The following is a 23,248-nucleotide window of genomic DNA, read 5'->3' as shown; positions in this document are numbered from 1 at the left end:
ACCCTCCTGATGGCTTGTGGGCCCATTCAACCAGAGGCAATGCTGCTTCTACTGCGTTAGCACACACAGTGCCTGTACTAACATTTGCCTTGCTGCGATGTGGATGCACTTTATATATTTATGAAGCAGTACTCTGAGCAGCCAGGTCCATCACAACGGGCAATTATGCCTGTTCGGTCCTCCGTTACTTTTTCTTTTGAGCCAGTTCACGAACCTACCTCCTGGGAAGTACTGCTCTGGTATCTGTTCTAAGGTATGTAATCTACGGTTAAAAGTCTCTATCAGGTAACAAGTTACTACCAGTAAAGCCTTTTCTACTATTAGACTCTATCTAACCGCAAGTGGACTCTTTCACTTAAAAAGATCCCACTTATGATATCTACACACTGGAAATGACCACTTTGGCTTTGCCTCTGAGTCTGCGGACTTGGAAGAGGCACAAAAGCAACTGAAGTCAGCATGCATGGATGGTGCCTATATAGGCCTGTGTACGTCACATCCGGCGTGGATGCCACCTCACGGCACACAGGGGTCCTCCTTCAATGTTTTCGGATCCAGTCTGGCACGTGAGGAATATTCTAAGGTGAGGAATCTGCAGTTAGATAGTCTCCACCAGAAATAGCATTACCGAAGGTACGTAACTTGTTCACTAGGCTGTTCTTAAGTCAAATATTTAGAAGTAGGAGATCCTAGGGTTATGCCTGTGGGTGTTCCAATTAAATAGCTGATGTGAGGAACGCAAAATGACCTGGTAGTCCAGAGGACTAATGTGTCTACTATCGGGAACTGTGTTTGACATCATGGTTACATGTTCAAATCCCAGAGTGTCCACTGAGCCTTCATGCTCCCAAAACTGAAAATATGTGTAATGTTGAGGTGGTTTACAAAAACATCTTTTATTCATCTGCAGCACCAGGAAGAACTGTTTGGGTGAAAGTTTTCGTATGGTGCTTTTGGCAGCCCTCACCTTATTTAACACCATCCGCGTTAAGCATTTTCCCGCTGTGCGCTAAAGATTCGCAAATCCCGCGGTTAATGACGAGCACAGCTCGTCATGAGCGTACGACAGGCGTACCTCATGACGAGCTGAGCTCGTCATGAGCGTCAAAGGGGTTAACAACACCGTGGGTTGAGTTTGGCGTGGTTAAGGTCACTTCAGGGATCTTGAGGGCTTTTCTACGGGCCAAGCTATTAGGGAGCTGTTTGCAATTTCCAAAGCTTCTTAGAGGGTTTGTACTACTCCCCTTGTTACTGGTCTGCTTTCTGTGCAATGTTTGTTTGGTCGATTTAAGTATTTTTTCATTTGCTGCTTCTTCTTCTCGTTGAAGGTTAAACTTGCTTATGTAAAGGTTGCCTGCTCACTTTCACTTTGTTTATTCTTTTGCTTTTTTAAGGCCCAGTCAGCTGCAGCTGCTTTGGAGAACTTCCAGGTCCAGGCAGATGGACTTGTTAACTACGCTGCTTCACCAGGAGCACCATTTTCTTTACAAGCGGGGATGCCACAGCGTGGATGGCAATAATAAAACACCCATTGTGTTTCGCTACCCACTGAACAAGGAGACAGATGTCTGCGTAGTAACAGAAATCAGCGTTTGGGGAGTAATTGGAGACTTCATGGGCAATGCACCAGGCCAATGAATACTGGTTTTTGACGCGCCAGTGGCTCAATGTGCAGAACAGAATATATCAAACTGTTCAGTCAATACTACTGAGCAGGCGAGTTATAAAACTACAGTTCAGTATCATATTGATGCACGCTGTGATTCTTATTAGTCGTTTTTGGTCCTAAATTAAATAACCTACATAAATGAATTTGGTAGGTAGGTACCGGATTTAAATGTTGTACCTTGTTATAATGTGGACAGTGCCCTATTATTTGCAAGTTTTGGCAAGCAATGCAAGCACATATGTTTTCACTCCTCCAGTGCAGTAAAGTGATGCCCTGGTAACACAAGTATTTGGTGCTGAGTGGGTCCTCATGTCTGAGGTGGGATATGTACAAGGTAATAACATATCATTCTTTTGTTAGAAGTGTGTCTACATTTTTTGCGGTAGGTATTTTTAAATTGGTTTTACGTAGGAAGAAAAACCCTCAACAAGAAAGCTGACATATATTAGCAGAATGTTGACCAAAATATATTTTAATATAGGCAAATGCAAACATTTGAAACCAGCAAAAACAGAAGGTATGGACTATTTTTACAGAGGATTTTTATATATTTAACTTGCAGTGCAGAACTTTGTTTTTATGTTGCCCTTCCCCTCGGGATGTGAGAAGAATAAAACATAATGCATGTGTGTAATTTACAGTACAGCTGTAGAAATATCACATGCACCTGTGCCATCTTAATCTAACATGTTATTTCTAAAGGATGGTGAAAGATGGATAACTGCATTAATTCACTTTTCGATAAGTTGGTTTTGATCCATTTAAAGGAAAATATGTTGGGACAAAATGATACATCTCAATTCCAAATGTATTCTAAATGTGACCATCCAAATCTTGTGATGGGGGGTTCATTGTATATGTGTTATCAAAAGAGACTAGCTTAAATATGACCAATATTGTTAGGACTCTGATTAGATTTGTCATGGGCACCTCGTTGGTGAGTTCTTGAAGCCCTCACCCACCAACCTGGTTGGTGGCATACTTCATCATCGGGCCCACCCGGTGACACCTAATGTGTCCCGGGTGTGTTGCGACGCCTGATTACAGCGGAGCTGGTATTTTACTGAGAGTGCAGTGTGAGGTGTAAAATGAAGTGTGAGTTAAAACGACTTGGCGAGGGTCCCAGTACCCGAGGGTAAATTAAATTTTAATAACTGGGCCCCCGTCAGTGGTTAAAATAAGGCTTGGGGATGTTTAAGGGAGGCGAGTTACTACCTCCTACGTCCATCAGTTGGTCTACATGTTTTAGCCAGAGCCTTAAACTAAATCTGGCTTTCCTCAGGACCTTTTCAAAATAGAGTGTAGTGCAGGTTAAAAAGGAGTGTAATCCAGGCTATGTGTTACACTCACTAAGGTGTTTCTCTAAGTGTGAGAGGGGGGATTCCCTTCTCATATATGCCTGTACCGACAACATTGAAGACATAGACAAAACATGTAAAAAGAGGAGAGTCAAATAGGCGTCTTCGCCACATAGTCATATACATAGAATGCCGAATCTACAGTGCTCAGTGGATAGACTACAGTCGGCAAAAGTGTAATGGCACTGGTGGTACCATTATTGTGATTATCGCAAATAATTGGGGGTGGTTCATTGTATACCCTCCAATCAGGTGTTGACTAATTATGCATACTTTAATGTTTATTGTTTGAGACTAAGATTCTAGTCGCTTCTCCTTTGAGCTCCATACACTGTTTGAAGGGATTAAAGAGATAAAATATAGCCTTTAGCTGTAGATAGAACAGTGGAATAATAACGTGTTGAGTGATGTGGCTTTTGCGCACACGTAATGAAAACCATGTTTTATAATGTGTGCTTATACACACTGTCTAACTTTGGTGCTCTAAGGTACACCAAGTGTGCATTTTGCTACATGTAGGCGCTTGAAAATGTGAACAGAACGTTAGTGCTTTATACATGTTGTTGCATAAGCACACCACAAAAAATAACATAAAGAAATAGTACATAAAGATTTGAAAAATATCTGTTAATATTTAGAATACAAACGTCACTAACTTTTGAACTATCATGTAACATTTAGTAGACCATTAGACTGTGGAGCATGCACTTTGCCTCTTGTATGTCTGACGTTTACCCATACGATATCCGGTGAAACCTCATGCGCAGCCCAACGTTTTCATCCACTTTGGTTTTAGGTCATCATTTTACTGACATTTTTAAGTTGGGTAAATCTATTTAAAATATGGTGTACAACGCTTATTTATTGATGTACTGAATGGTTGTATCCTGTTTTTTTGCACTGGTTCACACTTAGGTTTTTAACAAATTTTGAAGTCTCCAAAAAGACTTGGGCACTGTGAAAGGTATACTTCATTGGAAATGGGCACTGATTAATGCACGCAGTTTTGTAGTTCAATAAACAGTGTAAATGGTCAATCGTTGTCTGAATCTATTTCTCAGTCATGGGATTTCTCTATCTGCTGATAGATATTCCAGTGAGTCCATTAGGATACTGAACCCTTACTTATTTCAGAAATTGTAATGTAAAACACATGCAGTCCTGAGGTGCCGGGTTTTTAGGAACCCGGTGGTGCCAGGGGATAACACCCGAAGACCTCTGAGTTCTCCCTTGTTCCGGACCACAGAAACAATGAGTCTTCTAGTCGCAGTCAGAGATCAAGTTTTATTGGTAGCTACCAAGTAACACGTGTCCTAGAAGCACGACAAACACGGGTCATGTATTCTCAGGAGACTGTTCGTGTTCGTTTTTACAGAACCAGCCTTCTCCTTTTATACAGAAATAATGGCTTCGAGCAAGAATTCTTGAGTTTATGATATGGCTATAAACATATTTCTGCAATAATACAAAGTGCGGAGTCATGTAAGCAAGCCCACATTTTAGATGTCCAGTTCGTGATAGATTACCCAGCAAGATCCGGGACTCCCATCAGATATCGATGAAACACCAATAAAGGCAGGTACCACCCAGTCATAAAACTGGCCATAAACAAGGAATATGGACAGGTGCATGTTTGTAGAAAGCATGTTCTGTATGGGGTGAATGGTTTGTGGAATGTTATGCATTGATGCTATCGTATTCGGCCACTGGGCGAGGAGCTGCCCAAACAGGTTTGGCTTAAGGCCATGGAGTCAGTTGGGACAGGTCAGGGGGAAGTCAGGGAAGGTGGACGTGTCCCTTTGGATCAAGCTCGACCTTTAATTGACTTAACATGAGGGCAAGACATAAGATGGACGCCGTTCACAAAATGGAGTCTAAGGGATTGGGACGGAAACTACGATTTTAGGGGTGTTGGCAACCCTCGATTGTGACGCAAATACATAGGAATGATGTCCTAATCATTATCGGTTCATGGACACCAAAATCGTCATGGTACGTTGATATTTTGTGACACGGGTATTGGACCTCGATATTGGGATAACAACAGGGTCCAGATTTTCAGAACCACAGTCCTCTAAAATAATTTAAAAAAGCAATATCAGACTAGCCAGGTGATAGGGCACTGCCCCTTTAAGGTTTCTGCACTTACAGTACCTATTTATTTTTCTGCTACAGTTTATTTTATTTACATCATCCCTGCTTTGCTTAAAAACATGATCATTAAATATTCTCATTATCTTTTTTGTTTGCCCGACCCCTATGATATTGACATGTGCTAGTACAATGAGGCAGTGAAGTGCGAAATTCTTACTGCTCCATTCCACATCCTGCAGTAATCTAGATTGTGTCAGGACCTGAGGCTCAAATTATGCTTCTCTTTCTTTTAGTGAATTAAACAACAACCAATCAGAAAACAGTAAACACAAAAGCTACATATCCAACATTTTACGCCACCATAGTCCACCAATCACAGCCTTCACTGCTCCTCAGATACATCCATCACCATCTTCACTACTTCGTTCTTTGCTGCTCAGCAGTCCAGATCAGTGCTGTTTCTTGTATTTATTTACATGTACTTGGAAGTTTTGCTATTTGCCTTGATTTTTGATCACTATTCTGGATTTGTCTTATATTTTCTGTACATATATTGATTTGTGTCATTTACCCCACTGGTTCAAAATGTAGTCGCTCAACTGCAGGAACCCGTTGCCCCTGGCAGTTCCGCTCATGGTTGCCTATTAGGGCAAGGAACCCTCTTCCAACCCCTAACGCTTTGTGCACGGTTAGTGATTTCCTTCCCCACAGGTTCAGACAACCGCCTGCAATTGCTTAGTGGAGCAGAAGATATGGGCGGACTGCGCTCTCTCTAATTGGGAGGAGCTAAGTTCTCTTTCTCTCGCCATCAATTGAAGGCGCGGCTCAATTTGCCGGTTCCGAATCATTCAGAAGACATACCGTGGTCGGGGTGCAATATCAATCTTTTCCACTGCATGCAAGGAGTGTTTATAGGCCTCAGACTTTGCTCTCCTGCTGGAGTCTGGCTGCATATTGAGAACATGGCAATACTGCATTTTTAGCAACACAAAATGTGTTCGCTATGCCAATGGATTCAAGTTGGCCACTCATTTCACATCTTGTATCATAATTATTCTACTTATTAGCCATATTAGCGCCTTTGGCCCACTGGGGATTTGCCCTCCCACTTTAATCCTTGGGATTTGTAACCTGTTAATATTATTATAGATCAGTCATATTTTGATATGGTATGCTACCCAGAATTTTACAAGGAGGGCCCTGGTTGAGACTCTGGACAATGTATTATAGCAATCCGTGAATAAAGCGCTAGCTAAAGCACTTCAGCCTATTTCAAGTGAATTACACAGCAATGTGCTCCAGCATACATAAAATGTCAGGGTCCTCTGGAGAAACGCACATAGTTGCCAGTGACAAGGAGGTTGCAGGCCTTTCCCAGCTGGGTACAACGTGGGCGCACACGGAGGCTATGGACAGGCAAGCCAAATCCTATCTTAGAGTCCACATTAAATATGTGGTGGCAACCAATTTCTATGATGCTCCTTATCAAACTAAACCTAGCTCTACTGACTCCGACGCTGATTCCACTTTCTCATATTCCTCACAAAACCGCTCTGGGCCTAGTAAGGTGAAGCTGGAGTGTGAAGCTAAACATAATAAGACACCCACTACTACCTTCAACCCAGACAATATCTTGTGAGGTCATCTGAATGTACTTGATTTGAGGAGTCTGTGGAAGGTATGCCCAATCTGATGCGGAAGTCCCTCGAGAAAGAAGTGTAAGGTGGCTTAATCCTCTGAGGTGGATCCCAATATGGCCACTTTTACGTGAAAATTTTCATGAGATCCTAAGAAAGTCTGGACAGATCTTGGAAAGTATGCCAAGACAAGCTGAGGCACATGTTTGGCCCCTTGATGAAAATCCTAAAGATGAGCTATCAGATGAAAGAAACAAAGGTTCCTTTGACCCAGGTGTTTTGGTGGGCTGGGCCCAAACAGGCCATTTGACAGTTGTGTACCCCCAACTGTGCTATATCTACAGTGTGCCATAATTAAGTCCATATAACTGAGAATAGACCCTAAAGTATTTAAATTGGTAATCGCTGAAGCGAGTCCAGTGGCTGAAGGCCTCCTTTTTTATGATCACTTTGTCTGGGAGTTAGGACACTTTATGAAGACCTTTACAGACTTAGACATGGCATGATGCACGTTGTTGAACCCTATGATAAATGCCACAACGCTAGTGTGGGGCGGAGAACAGAGATAAACCGCTTTTCGAAGACACAGCGTTTATGAGGGTTTTTCAACAGATCTCCTGGCAAACGTGGTTACAAGTGTCCTATCTACCTTTGATTAACTAAAAGGCCCAAATGTCAGCTAAAAAGCTAAAAAGGTTTTTGAACCTGGTCTTTTTGACTGCCACTGGATCTATCGAGTACAATCTCTAGGCCGATCCTCATACTCAGAGCCCCACAGAGAATTATACCCCAGAAATTGCGGAACCTGGGCAGACCATGCCAGAGGAGGAACCTATTTTCCATCCCGCTATCGTGGGGGCAGAGATAGATACCATGGCGAATACAGAGGTAATCAATACTGTGAAGCAAACATTAGGAATTACAGGTACGCATAATTCCATCTTCCTATTATAATGCTGGGGGCATAGTTCAACTATTCCCTAGCAGTTGGGCTTTATCACAAGATGCATGGGTGTTCGACACAGTGCAAAGTAACAAGTTGGAGTTTTAGGGTAATCCGGTCCAAGAGACCAGATCTCACCCTCTCCTTTTTTCCTCGGACACAGCAGAATTTTCTAGATGCGGAAATTCAATATCTTCACACCAAAGGGGCAATTTCTTTGTCCTCCCCTCACCCAAGAGGATTCCGCAGTACCCTTTTCTTCCTGCAAAAGGGAGAGGTTACCATTTGGTATTAAACCTGAGGGAGTTTAACCACTTTATATTATACAGGCATTTCAAGATGGAAGAGATCCATCTTTTATGTGCGGAACATTCTCCTTGTAGGGCAGATGGTCACAAGACGAACTTAAGATACATAGCAGTCGTCTTGAGCTCATTACAGGCACGTTTGCGATTAGGACGTTGTCGCCACTCAGGGCAAGCTCTGAATTCGTTGAGGTTGGAGAATGTCTCCGCTATCAACAAGTTCGGTGGAGTGAGGTTGTGAATGTTGGTGGAAATTTCCAATTACTCATGGCATTTTTGCCTCCTACACTGCATTTTGGTGATAGCTGTGTATTTTTCTGGCGTTCTTATAACTCTTATGTGGAGGACTCGGGTCTGGTTTCCAGTCCTCCTCAAGATGGCTTGCAAACCTCTGATTCTTTTGCCAATTTTCCCAATGATCCTCATGGATCCAGCAGGGCTCCTTCATCCTCCAATTCAATCTAATCTACTGTGAATCGTGTCATGGAGACTTTTGGAGTCGTTGGCAAATGCCACAGCTTTTGAAAGAGGCTTCTTTCTTCATTCAAAAGGCATGGTTGAAAAGTACGCATAAAAGATATTCTTCAGCCTGGGCTTGGTGGAGTCATTGGTGTGGTGAACGAAGTTTGTATCCTATGGCAGACCCTGTTATCATGGTGGTAAAGTACGTGTCTGAGTAAGTGGCTAGTGTATAGAACTGTGAACAATTTCAGGTCTGTGATTTCAGCTGGACATGTTCAGGAGGATGGTCATCCTGTTGGGGAGCCCCTATTGTAAGTAAACTGTTACGAAGTATTGGATTCTCTAATCCCCCTTGACCTTTTACAGTAGCATGTATGTATGTATGTATGTATAGGCATTTATATAGCGCACTACTTACCCGTAGGGTCCCAAGGCGCTTCGACCGCTGCGAAACCCTTCCTGGCTTCCCTGAGAGATGGTCCCTTAATGGGTATCTCCAGGGTGAGACCAGGCATCCCCGGCGGTCTGGTGGGGCCGTTAGTGAAGATGAGGCAAGCTAATGCCCAGAGTTGCCGAGTGTGAACGCTGATCAGAGTGGGCACCGAGGCGAGAGAATTATCGAGTCCGCTGACCCTGGTCCAGAAACCTGCCGCGCCGGGAATCGAACCCTGGTCCCGGGCCGTCCTCTGCTCTCGGGTCTGCCGCCTCTAACCAGTGAGCCACACTACTTCACTATGTGGGACATTAATGTAATTAGAGATTCTTGGAGCAGCGGCCAGATAATTTAGTTCATTCTCGTAAACACCTATCAAATAAGCCAACCATGCTCCTATGTCTGACTTTGTGTTAAAGGGTGTCTGATGTTCCTGCACTGGGCATAACAGGTGGAGTATTTTCTCCTCATGGTGTGACGTTGTACATTACTAAATGTATTAAAACGAATCTTACAAATATTCACTGTCCAGCTTTTCTTTCCCATTATAAGCAATGTGTTGTTTGTTGCCTCAAAGACTACAAAGATGTTACAAGGGTGTATAGGCAGGACACTTCAGGTCAGTTGTTGATTGGCTTAAAAAAGTCATTTAAACGTGTATCATTGGTCATGTTAGCTAGGCGGTTACAATGGTTATCGGAGGAGGCTGGGATTGGTGTTTGTTTTTAGTGCACACTCTATAAGATGAGCCATGACCTTAAAAAGTTATGCTTTGGGTTCTTGCTTGGAAGATATCATGAATGCCGCCAGTTTTTCGAATGTATCTACTTTCTGTACTTTTTTTATCAAAAATCTATTGTGGATGTAGTTTTGGTGGTGGTGGGACATCCTTGAGCGATCTTAATCTGGGCCTCTAGTCCTGACAGAATAAAAAAAGTCACAGCTATTGTGTCAAGAATTTTCAATTCAATTAAGTACACAGAGGTGAGACATATTCCACCCAATACAGCAAACGCCATATATTGCTTTGATGATTGGTGTCTGCTGCCCACCCATTGACGGTGTTGATCTAGGTGGAATGGGTTGTAGGTGGTGTTATGCATTATTACTGTATATGTGACAACGTTTACGCTATACGTTAGCTGCCATAGATAATGGCCAGATTCAAGATTGAATGTACCCATGCCTGGGGGCTTTGCTCATTCTGAGGCTCAATGATCTTTGTCTTCGAGGATCAGAACAGTGCTGCCGTAGTGTGTTGGAGTTGGCGATCCCTAAATTCAGTTGAGGTTCTAGTTGCTCATGGTTGATTTGTTGTGACTGAGCATACAGAAGGAGAGTGTCAGTCAAGGTGGTGCTGACCATATTTGAGGAGCAGTGAAGGCAGTGATTGGTGGAGTATGTGGGGGGGAGTAAAATGTGTCAAATGTAGTTTTTGTGTTTACTGTTTTCTGATTGGTTGCCATAATTCGGGAAAATAAAGAAAAGCTTAATCATCTCCTTGTCGTTAATAGAATTGAAAATTCTTGATGAGATACCTAGAAAAAATGTAATTCAGCCACAAACTAGTGCTTTGCAGCTGATTCAGGAGAACAATATGTACATTAATATCACTTTATTGCCATGCTCCTTTTTGGTCAGATAAAGCCTAGTGCAATTGGTGCTGTGCAAATACCACATATATTTCAGTTTTGCAGCTTGGAGGGGAAAAATAAAATATTGCTGTGTAAACCCCGATTCCTCTGAGGTTAATTTGGAGTAGGAAGGTTATTACTCACCCAGTAAATATCGTTTCCAGCAGTATTAGTATTTACTGGGTGCAGTATTTCTTGCTAAAATACCAGGGCACTTTGAATGAGCACTTATAAAAACAAGATTTCATGCTATATAAAACCTTTTAAATAAATAAATAGGCTGAAATCTCACCAGATCCCATTCTATGTCACAATTTACAAAGTTTGCAGAAAAAAGAAGTGCAAATCAGCTTGGAGACTAGCACCTTCCCATGGAAAAAAATGGAATGGCTTATCCCTAGAATTATTTTTGCTTGAACCCCCTTCGTACAGAGAAAACCTGCTCCCACCCCCCTCCCTTCAGCTGGATCGAAATTGGCTGTGTTTTTGCAGCTCGGTCTTTCAGTAACAACCCTTGCTTCAACCTCAGATTAAATTTGATGACCTTTATAAGCATCAAGTGGGTATCTGACCAAAAGTGTGTCTCCTTTCAAGATAGCATTCTGCTGCTAGGTGTTTTATGTTATGTATCATTCTTGTTTACTGAGCTCTTGATGGGTAGCAATAGAACACTGTGCTGGGATTACCATTCTTGCATCCTATTATAAGATTTTCAGCTCCTCAATTACAAGATATCGTGCAGACATAAATAGAGCTAGAAGGTATTCTTTCGTCAGCAATCATAGGCCAAGTAGTCTCTAAAGAATCATCAGAGTGAGTCAGCTTCTCAATTAATTAGGAAAATAGGTACACGGCCTCGGAGACAACACAATCTTATTGTTCCATGAATTATGCTTACTCGTTCTGGCATCTCCATCTCCCTTCAATGGACACTTTTTCGTGATACGAATGGGGAGATTTGTTCACCCTCTTATTCCATGACTTCACAGAAAGGGCCACAAAGCCACTTCCTCTGACTAATTAATTTCTTTTGCAGAGTTTTCCAGAAAAGCAGAAAAAATGCTTAACATTTGGTTGTTCTCTAATGAATCTATGACTTCTTTTCTTTGGAGCAGATGTAAGCCACAGTGCTCGAAAATTACAATGTTCAATCATTACTAGGGATCTTGGGTCGAAGTTGGTGTTCTTGATTGCGGCTCCAACATAATTATCCTAAGAGACTGGAATGTAAATGCAAGGCTCCCAACTGAAATCCTATAGTGCTTAAGGATTCATGTGCAAGTGTATTAATTGATTGTACCATGTTTCTAATAGGAAATGTTTATTTTCATCATGACCTCTGACAAAGGAAAGTAACAGGATAGCGTAACTGGGTAAAAAGTATGTGCCTTGCTTTTGATTGTTGCTAACTCGAACACCACCTATGGCAAAATGACAAGTTTCTGTTGATGAAATGGAAGGGTTTTGCAGCATCTTCTCTATGAAATGTTGTAAAATGTAATTAAAAGTTTTTTGAGCAGATCAGGTGTCCTTAAACATTAGTTGATCTAGCAGGTTTGACATCAAGGGGCATGGTGTTTTGAGATCTGTATGCCATTGTTTATAACAGACTGGCTAGAGGTGCGACAGAAGATTGTGGGATTTGCCTTTTTCAGGCAATATGTGGATTGTAGTGCAGGCAAATGAGGAAATTGCATGAACGAAGGAAGAGTTAGTGAGTCGTACAAAGAAAAATCTGTTTTATGATTATTTGTAGAAAGAAAAGTTGTGCAATTCTTCCAGCGCGAGCAAGGCACAACCTTCCTAGCCTTCAGAAATTAACTGATGGTTTAATCATCTTCTCTACCTTATGATATGGGGCAGGGGTTTTGATTTTACTCTAAATGTGGAGTGAAATCACTATAATGTTCAACTTCTTGATGTGGCTCTGAATTAATGCACATAATAACTCCCATCCATGCCACTGTGAATGCCCCCAAAACGACTGTGACTGCCAGTCGTACTCTATTTACTTAAAGCAATAAGTCGGCCAATGTTTGTGGGCATGTTGCACTGGAGAGTTGGGAGCAAAATTGAGCACACATCAGAATACAAAATGCTGCATCAACACTATGGAAATATGTCTCAAAAGTGGTATTGCTTGTTCTGTAGAAATACAGAAACGTAAGGATACTACACATCATCTTAAACAGCAGCTCTACCCATGAAGAAGAAGAAAATGCACTCAACTTGTCTTTTCCTCCTTGATTCCATTAAGGCAAGCCATCGGATTAAGATGTTTTTACGCTTCAGATGCCATAAACCTTTTGTAAGTTGCCGTGGTGGAATATGGTTTGCTGGTGTCAGGTGTGACTTTATTTTTTAAGATAGCAGAAACCCTGCTTTAAAAGAGATAGGGAGGAGGCTAGATTGAGCTGAAAATGTGTTCAGTATCTTGCAAGACTTCTTTTAACACGTGAGTTCAATTAAAAAAAGTTATGCTAAGTTGCATAATGCATAATTTTAAGACATTTTCCGAATTCCATGTAATATAAAGTTCAGGATTTTCTTACATTCTGTTACCAGAATTAAAATGTTTACCTGAGCTCTCTAAGGAGCAAGCTGACTTCATGTTTCAATCCCTACTATCAATAAGGTGTGAACACGCTTATCAGGGTTCTAAAACATGTATTCTGCTGAAGAAATTAAAAATATTACACAGAATTTTTAAATCTTTTTTATAAAATTAGAAAAAAAGCTTGTGTGAACCATTTTAAAGGCTCAATAAATCACAATCTATGTGAACAACATTTCAATGGTGGTGTTTATTTTCTTAGTACTGCGTGCGAGGTAACCGACCCTCATACCACTGTTTCTTTTGTTATGTCACTATGAAAAACACCAGTTGTGAAAATGCTTTTTAATCTACAAAACCACCACATCTCACTCCTTTCTTCTGTCAGCCCCCTCGCAGAATCCCAGTCCCCATATATCATGTTTCAACCTCCACCGTTGCAGAGAGTGCAACTTAATCAATAAATTGACTTATGTACAATAGGTAGAGGCTATCTTATCTTGGTTTTGCACAGTTATTTACCTCTCACAATATAAAGTGTATCTGTTGAAATACGGTATACCTGTGTTTTCTTTTCAACAAATTTATTTTTGCTTCTCTTTATTACCTACTTCAGCTAATTAACTTTTGATATTCAATAACTATTTGCCAGTGTCTTTGCCTCGAGTTTGTTCATTCGCTCATTTATTGTTCTGAAGTTTAATAGGAGTGACTGCATGTTTTTATTCTTTGCAAATTCTTAAAGAAAGTGTCAACAAGAATTTGTGCAAACGTAAACTGTCTCTGCAATATTCTTATTGTAGTGTTATATTGGATTTCTTTTTTTAATCCAAATGAAGAAATCTATCTTTGTACAATAGACGCAATAGACAATGTAAAAAAATATTATCCGTCACAGCGTAAAACTAAGTTTATAGATTCACAGAGTGCATTACAAACATATTAACATTTAAATGACTAGGATTTCTTTTTTTTTTTCCGGCCATACTTAACTAAAATAGTCCAAGCCAAGTAAGAGTTTTCACTTTATATACAGATTGCAAGGCATAACACGTGAGTTCCTAGAACAGTTTAACTCTTATTTAATATCCTGTAAGGTCCTGGAATCTATATGAAAATCACACACTGAACCCACTGAGAGTTGTTTTGCATCTTACTGTGATAATATTTCAGTGGCAAGCAACCTCTCTGGTCACTTAATAGTTGTAATAACATTCTAAATGTGTCTAAAGGGGTTAGTCAAAGTATAATTTTAAAGATGTATCCTGGCCAATTGTTTATATTGCAGTTGGTATTACTGAAAGCATGAAGATGTTTGTTTTAATGAAGAAAAATAATTATAGGAGTACATAATAATGCTGCACATCACCCTGTTAAGAGCGTTGATCACAAACGTCTAACCCAGCATATGTGGTTGCTACATCGTTCTATCCACTCTACCTGTGGGAAGCCATTTTGGGTTCCTACACTTGCAGAATAGGGGGGAGCATCTCTGGATCTCCGCATCTGACCAAACATGGTGTTCTGCAATGCTCTGGTTTTAGGCATGCAAAAATGCAAAAGTCCTGTTCTGAATATTCAGAATATTGGGAGAGTTGTGGGCCAAGGAGCAAGCAAATGTCCAAATCGTGGATATTTCTACATAGGTGATGCAAGGGAAAGGGAACCCACTGTTAGGAGATGGGGAATCTGATCTCTGTGTCACTGGTCTCAGTTAACAACCTATAATCAAGCAATTATACATCAGCCTCTAATGCACTATTTCATGAGACCCTTCCTCGCATGTTTTTCTTATGGGCTGTTGGCTTGAGTCCTTTTTTGACAGTTACCAGTTAGTGTGCAATCTGGGGCGGCTCCTCCGCTATGGCAGAGGATCGTCGTACCCTCCCATCCCCTCCCCTCCAGCTTCAAAATTAGAAATATAAAAGGATAATCAAATGTGTTTATTATATTTTTCTTTTTATTCGAATAAATGAGGCTTGGGGACAGGGCAATCGCGGGGCAAGGCAGTAGGGAGAGGAGTGAGCACTGATTCAGTGCGCATGACGGTTTGGCTGGCCTTCTCAGGCCGTCCAAAGCGCCATGCGCAGTGAAGCTCTCTGCAACCCCGTCTCCATTGTTGGGTTGGAGACAGCAGTCACAGGATCCTAGTCTTCCTGTGAGCACAAATCAAGGAGCACTCAGGCCAATCCTGATGCTGCTCTCATGCATGAGAGCAGTGTCCTGATTACTACTGAGAAGACTGAAGTCATAGAATTCGGTCAGAAGCCCTCGATATGGAGTCAGCTATGGTGGCCCCCGGAAGCCGGCTGTTGTCCAACTCCAGCCGAGAAGGTCAGAAACCTTGGATTTCTATTGGACAAAAGCCTCTCCTGCACGGCACAGGTTAATCAAGTCACCTCTGCCTGTTTTCATACGATGAAGGTACTTAGAAAGATCTTGCCCTCCATCCCACCCACCTTAAAAAAGACTGTTATTGCCGCCCTGGTAATGTCTCGGGTTGACTATTGCAACTCTCTCTATCTTGGTACGGGAGAGAAGCAATTGATCAAGCTGCAGGCTATCCAGAACGCGGCCGCCAGGGTTCTTTTGAACCTGCCAAGGCGTCACCCCACCTCCCGTGCCATTCGAGAGCTAAACAGGCTGCCAATTAAGAGCAGAGTTCAGTTTAAGGCCCTCTGCCTGGCCCACAAAGCCGTTCACGGAAATGGATCGAATGACCTGGCCAAACTCCTCCCGCGATATGTGCCCAACCGAACTCTAAGATCGGCCAATCAAGACCTGGTCTGTGTACCTAGAATTCGGAGAGTGCGTTGGGGTGGAAAATCTTTTTCTAATCAGGCTTCCAAACTTTGGAACTCACTGCCTGCTGAACTTCGCTCACAAGCCTCCAAACTGAGGTTCAGAAAATCCCTGAAAACATGGCTGTTTTCCCTACCCTGATTTGCCTCACATCGCCTTCTAATCTACAGCGCCAAGACGCCGCGGCATTCGAGCGCTTAATACAAATTTCAGTCAGTCATTAGACGCAGGGGAGGCTGGGAGCCTGTGATGCAGCAAGGAAGAAACAGACGAGCAGCGTTTCAGCAGGTGCAATGCGGCTGGTACGTTTCACTGTTTTAAAAAAAAAATTATTTCACTGTTTACTTCATCTGTCTCCCCCTTTCCCTTCCACTCCAATGGCAGACCAGCCGCTAGTGTGTGCAGTGTGTTTAGTAGATGCTTTAAGTTTTGCGAAATTTCCAATTATTGACCTACTCTTAGTTTGCAGCCTCAAGATTTATTCTGCCAATAGTGTTTGGTGGCTCCTGTAACTCGCAGAGACTTTGTATGCCAACACATACCAGGCTGAGGGCCTGATTTCGAGATTTGTGGATGGTATATTCCATCACAAACGTAATGGATAGTCTGTCTGCTGTTTTACAAGTGCCATAGGATATAATGCAATTATAATATTATAACTATCCTGATGGAATATCAGTCAGCTTTGTGATGAAGTATCCCATCTGCCAAACTCTAAATCAAGCCTTTTGTTTTTTCCCTAGACGATAACTAGTAATACGCATTTTTATACTAGTGCCAACCTTGCTTAGTTTTTTCTTGTGTTTTTTTCTTGTGATTGACTGAACGCAAATAAAACACCCTTTCAAAGTATTCACAAATGTAATAATTTATACTCTTGAAACTTCGCAACATTTATATATTTTTGTGCGAAATTCCTGAGGTTGGCAGGAAAGAAAATACATCCCTACTGATCTGTGCACCCACCTTCGACTCCAGAAATCAAATCTATACACTCCTCTATCCCAGCTACCACACATTTCCACTATCACCTACAAACAGTACACAAATCTATCCTATACCACTAACCAATCCACTTATCACTAACACAACCTAAATCCACACCACACTTAACTATATCCCATCCAGATACACTCCCTGCTCTAATTATTCCTCACAGACCCCTTTTTGTCACTAACAAATCTACCCTCAGCCTTCCATCATTTCTCCAACCAACACCCTTCTCTTCTTACTACCACAATAACACAACCACACAACACTTACACTCCACTGCACCACTCACATTACCTCTTGCAGCAATCAAGTCTAAGACAAACACTCAACTCTACTTCATGCCCTCTTACACACAACATACACTCTACTCACAAACACATCACCATCCTCTTTACCTCACAAACAATACTATACAAATAAATCCATCTAAAAAACAAATATATCAGCACCTCATTTTACTACTCCTCAAAAACAAAACCTAGCACGCACATCAGCACAACAAAATCTCTCAAGTGCAACACCTCATAATACTTTCATCACAAATTACAAACATACATCCACCTTTCATACTACACAAATGTACAAACTCCAATGCCAAGCTTTCTCTCTTCCATTACACCTAACACACATACTGCAACTCTCTTTTCACCGCCTCTGATCCACTGGACAATTTAGAACCTTACTACATGACCCACATGTAGCACCACAACCCCTAACTCATACACCTTCCACTCTAAACAGATGCAAAGAAAAAAGGCAACATGCCACACCTCACAACTTCGCTTCTCCATGTCCACTGCACAACAAGGTTACACTACAAAAACAACACAGCACACCAACTACCATCTCCACCACCTAAAATTTCAGACCCATCAAAATGACTTCTTAGCCTGCTGGACTAGGAACACAATACAGAACAGCTAAACAATTGCTATCCTCATACAGATAATAACACTAAGGACACACCTGCTACACGCCCACAAAATACTGCTCATTCTTCTACAAAACAAAGTCACACTTTCGCCAAAGAACGTTCTCTAAACTGACTACTAATAAATGCTTGATTGCTCTCTAAAAACAAATATCACATCTACGACCTTCTAGCCGATGCAAAACCTGACCTACTATTCATAACTGAATCATGGTTGGAAGATGATATGGCTCCAGTTTTGCCTAAAGCCATTCCTCTAGGCTATCAAACTATCACCCAAGATCATTTATTTATTTATTTATTTATTTTTTGCATTTGTAATGCGCGCAGATACCCACAAAGGGTTTCCCGGCGCCAGGACTAAGAACCAAACAGCACAGAAAACAAGACGGCCAGAGACCAAATTATTTATTGAAAAGCCAGGTTTTAACGCTTTTCTTAAAGCTGGCAAAGTTTTCCTCCTTTCGTATAGCTGGGGGAAGGGAGTTCCAGAGGACTGGTCCCAGATAGGAAAAGGATCTCCCTCCCACTCTGGCCAGTTTAAATCTGGGTACCGCAAAGTTTGCTGCATTTAGAGAGCGGAGATTACGTGCAGGAAAGTAGGGCCTGACTAATTTTTCCAAATACTTTGGTGCGGTTCCTGCCTTTATTTTGAACATATAGCTCAGGGCTTTGAACCGAACCCGGTTCTCCACCCTGAGCCAATGCAGGTCCTTAAGGTACTTAGAAATCCTTGCTGTCCTGGGGATTTTACACAGCAACCTGGCTGCGGAGTTCTGGACAAGCTGAAGCCGTCTGATCACGGCTAAGTTGGAACCCAGGTAAAGGATGTTACCGTAGTCAAGCCGAGATGTAATGAGGGCATTGACCACGGTCTTCTGGGTATCAGCAGGCAACATCCAGATAATCTTCCGCAGCCATTTGAGGATAGTGAAGCAAGTACCAGCCACTTTGTTGACCTGTTGTTTCATCGATAGTGTGTCATCGATGTGCACCCCTAAGTTTCTGACCTGGGTAGCTGGAATAGGAAAAGCGCCCAGGGATGGCGGCCAGTGAGTATCCTGCCAAAGGTCTCTGTTTTTACCTAAGAGAAGGATCTCAGTCTTCTCCCCATTGAGCTTCAGCTGGTTCGTTGACATCCAGCTGAAGACTTCATGAAGACCTAGTTTCAGCGCAGAAGGGGATGAAGGATCCGAATTAGTAAGAGAAAAAATAATCTGCGAATCGTCCGCATAGGTCATTAGTTCTAGACCAACTCGCTCCGCTAGATCGGCGAGAGGGCGGAGATACAGATTAAAGAAAAACGGACTCAAAATTGAGCCCTGAGGCACGCCATGGGGCGAACAAAAGGTGTCTGACTGGGCCTGTGAAGACGAGATCTGAAACGTCCGGTTGCACAAATAGGATTCAATCCAGTCCAGCGCTGCCCCTCCGACACCATCCTCACTCAGTCTGGTAAGCAGTCTGTCATGTGAGATGGTGTCGAAGGCCGCACTCAGATCGAGTAGGACAAGTGCAACCGTTTGCCCATCGTCCATGAGCCCCCTAATCTTCTCGGTGACTCCCAGGAGGGCGGATTCGGTGGAATGGCCAGCCCTGAAACCTGACTGGGAGAAATGGAGCAAGTTGTTGTTCTCCGTAAATGTGGTAAGTACACCGTGAATATGTTTCTCCAGAATTTTGGAGAAAGCAGGCAGCAGGGAGATGGGGCGGTAGTTGGCCAACACCTCAGGATCAGCAGAAGGCTTCTTCAGCAGAGGGCTGACCATGGCGTGTTTCCAGGACGCTGGAACTTTTGCCAGATGAATAGAGGCATTTAATGTCTCGGAAATGATATTCAGAGCAGAGTCATCCAGTTGGCTTAGAATGCTGATAGGGAGAGGGTCACATGGGGAGCCTGACTTAATAGAGGTAGCTTGGGATTTCAAAGTTTCCAAAGTAATAGGTGGCCAGGAATCAAGCCGGCACCCTGCTGACCTAACTGGAGGCGGATCCTCTCTGCCATCCCTCGTAGGAGGATTGATATTGGCAATGATGGTCTCAATCTTTTCCACAAAATAGGTGGCAAGGTCTTGACATTTTTGGGTGGTAAGGGGGCATGCAGCAGCCATAGAGTTTGCTCCAGCTAGTTCTTTAACAGTATTAAAGAGAGTCCGTGCTTTATTAGCAGCAGTGTTAATGGTTTCCGTTACATAACAGGCTTTGGCTCTCGTACAGGCCGAGTGATAAAGGTTTCTGGCCTTACGGTAGATCTCTTTTTTTAGAGGGTCATAGTGTTTCCGCCATTTCCGTTCAAGTGCCTTACATTTAGTCTTTTCTAATTTAAGATCCTCAGTGTACCAGGGAGCAGGTGGGCGATGTACATTCCCTCTACACCTGGCAATAGGTAGACAAGTGTCAACTGCCCTCTCCAACCATGTATGGGTTTCAAACGCATTTTTATCCATATCGCAACCCATGACAGGGGGGGGATTTCTTCAGTGCAAAGGCAAAAGAGGAGGTGGTCTAGCTGTTGTGTTCAGACAAACATTACATATCACTAAAACCAACGAAATCTCCATAAGAGATTGCGAGAACCTTTTCACTAGATGTAATCCTACACCATCTTCCTCCTGTAACTTCCTGTTCATTTAAAGACCTCCACCAAGCAAAGCGACATTCCCAGACACTCTTCTAGACACGGTTATTCACCTGATAACGCTACGCTCTACCGTATGCATTCTGGGCAACCTCAACATTTGGTTTGACAAACCCAATATGCCCCATCTTAAAACAATCATCACTGGCGTAGACGCACTGAACCTGCATCAGATCGTCCCCAGAACTAGTTATCTTTCAAACAGTGACTCCAGTCACATGGTCAGACCAACATTTGCTTGCTTTCCAACATAATACAACACAAAGCGACGCACCTAAAACCATCTTACATGCATACACCTATCGACTGGAACAAACTCAATTTGCAACACTTATAAACACAACTAACATCCAGTACAGATCTAGACACAATACATTCTGTTAAACTATATGAATGGCTACAGGAAGCTTTTGATATCCTAATACCACTAAAAAAGACACAACAGAACAAAAGTAAACAAGCACCTTGGAGAAATACAGAGATAAAACAACAAATTAGAAAGCTGCAACATGCCTGCCAAAACAGGCACCAATCAAGACAAACTTCGCCTCCAGAAAATTAACAGATTATCGAAGTCCGCTATCAAAAAAAGCTAAGAAAAGGTACTATTCAGACAGAATTCAAAATGCTAAATGGGCAAATAAAGAATTCTATAAAATTCTCAATGAAATTTCGTAAACCAAATGTTATATTCCATATAGGTACCATAATATAGACCTCTGTAATCTCATTACCCTTCACCTATATTCTCCCTCTACATTACCCTTGTCACGCTTTACAGGGACTGACCTTTTACCTAGATACGATACTGCATGAATGCAGGTTTTCCCTAGTTCGAAATCTCATGCATTATGTATGAGGATTCTTGGTAGCACAGCAGGACTACCATCTCCTGTAAATTATCCCTGTACAAAGTTCATGCCCAACGTCATCCTTAGGCAGACACAGTAACACAGCAAGGTAGGACCCCTGGGGAGACCTATGGGTGTATATATATCACATCTTGCTAAGATAAGACAGAGGAGACCGAGACTTCCCAACAACGCACTGACCAAAGATACTGAGGTTCCTGCATGCAGATGCTCCAGCTCGCAGTGGTCTAACGTCCCTCGCGGGGTTTCCAACTCGTGACCAGGACGGGGTCCCATAGTCTCTCACTTCAGGTAATGGGGTTGACTAAATCCTAGAGGGATTCTTGGCTTAACACCTACACCCATGCTAGGTACACTTAGGTACATTGGTTAGGGAGGCATTGTAGGGGTACGCATCTTTTATCATGTGTTTTATATAATTGAATGGCACGAGTGACTGAGCGAAAGGTAGTATATTGTTTCCATGGTCCTGATGGTTCAAGGTTGTCCTGTTCGATGGTTGCCAGGAACTAGTCTCTCCTTGGTAAGAGGAGGTTCTAGTAGCACTGTGAGCTAGTTAGTACAAAAGGGCCAACATACCCGGTGGGGGTGATCAAAGTTCATCTGACACCAATCCTAGTGTATGTTGTCTAAACGCGCAGATCCTGTATACTTCTTATAGGAACTACACGACATGGCGGCACCAACGTTGGTTGGGTACTTATCTAACAGTAGAATCTGAGTAGTTCAGTCATGCTATTCTCAGAAATCCCTATTCACAAAACACCAGAAATGTCTCAGCTGAGTAGGTGAAAAATCCTATTTATTGGCTGCTCGTTAATCAAGCTTGAAGGACACGTTGTGCCTAAAAATTGTGCAAAACACCTTATCTTAGTTTCTTTGAAAAATCTTCCTCTAAAACAATGACTGAAGACGCGGACAACGTGGAAAGAGTTGAGCAAAACTTGCACCTCTCAGATGAAGAAGAAAAATGCAGATGCAATTCACATTGAAGAAAATATTAGAAATGCAGTCACCTTGAAACTGCGCATGCTCTAACACCTAGGGGTGGCATAGTAGCTTTCTTTATTGAGGCACAGGAATAATATAGAACAGAGGTATTTGATTTATGGGTTACATTCCCTGCAGCAAATGCAAGAACAAAAACATTTCACTTCTACACAGAAGGAGAAGAACCAGCGGAACACTGTCCGTATGAGGACATTGAGGTTCCGCTCACGTACCAGGAACACATACTGGTTTAAAGGCACCCTACCCCATATAAGAGTAAGGGTAAGACTCAGTACGCTCAGAAGAGAAGGAGCAACATGACCAATATTAGCAGCCTACACACCACATCTTCACATCGAAACAATGCCAGGACCAGACTTACTCACACTTCAAAGACGCAATTCGTCCTGAGGACACTTACAGTCCTGCCAGCGATTGTAACAACAAAATCTGCTAGAGACATCTAGAAGCCGATTCCTTAACTTAGAATATTCCCCAGGCATCAGACTAGATCCGGAAAAACTTTTTTCCAAGCAGTACCTCTGCACGCCGGTGGGCGGCACCGTCCGGCTCCATCCTGATGTCGTCTACGGAAGTGACGTCAATGGAGCCGTATAGCCACACCAAACCCCCCCAGCGTGATGACGTCAGTTTTCTTCTTTTCCACGTCCCAACGCGGATCCGTAGAAGCAGTTACCTCTGGCCTGTTTTTAATTTCCAGTCCTTCTCCTTGCCTTTTGGTGTCTGAGAACAGTCTGTGATGCCTTCGGGCTTCAAGACATGCGACTCCTGTTCGTGGCAGATGGTGACGGATTCACACACGATCTGTATGTGGTGCTTGGGCGAGCACCACAACTCTGAGCCGAAGTCCTTGCGGGAATGTTGCATGAAATTGCTGACCGCCCGATGTCCCGTTCGGAGCCCCCACATCGC

At 42.5% G+C, this 23,248-nt stretch overlaps 1 protein-coding gene across 5 annotated transcripts in view; it reads left to right on the top strand.

The window, feature by feature from the left end:
- The window catches only part of PROSER1 (proline and serine rich 1), a 209,071-nt gene extending 205,007 nt beyond the window's left edge, over positions 1 to 4,064 (top strand). For all 5 annotated transcript variants that reach the window (XM_078657239.1, XM_078657238.1, XM_078657236.1 and 2 more), the window contains one exon: positions 1,395 to 4,064. In XM_078657239.1, the coding sequence (XP_078513365.1) occupies positions 1,395 to 1,520 (126 nt within the window). In that variant the 3' untranslated portion in view covers positions 1,521 to 4,064. The remainder of the gene's footprint in view (positions 1 to 1,394) is intronic.
- Positions 4,065 to 23,248: the final 19,184 nt, after the last annotated feature.

The sequence above is a fragment of the Lissotriton helveticus genome, chromosome 8 (genome assembly GCF_964261635.1).
Source record: "Lissotriton helveticus chromosome 8, aLisHel1.1, whole genome shotgun sequence".
NCBI classification, from domain to species: Eukaryota; Metazoa; Chordata; class Amphibia; order Caudata; family Salamandridae; genus Lissotriton; species Lissotriton helveticus.
This window is presented reverse-complemented; position numbering and strand designations above follow the sequence as displayed.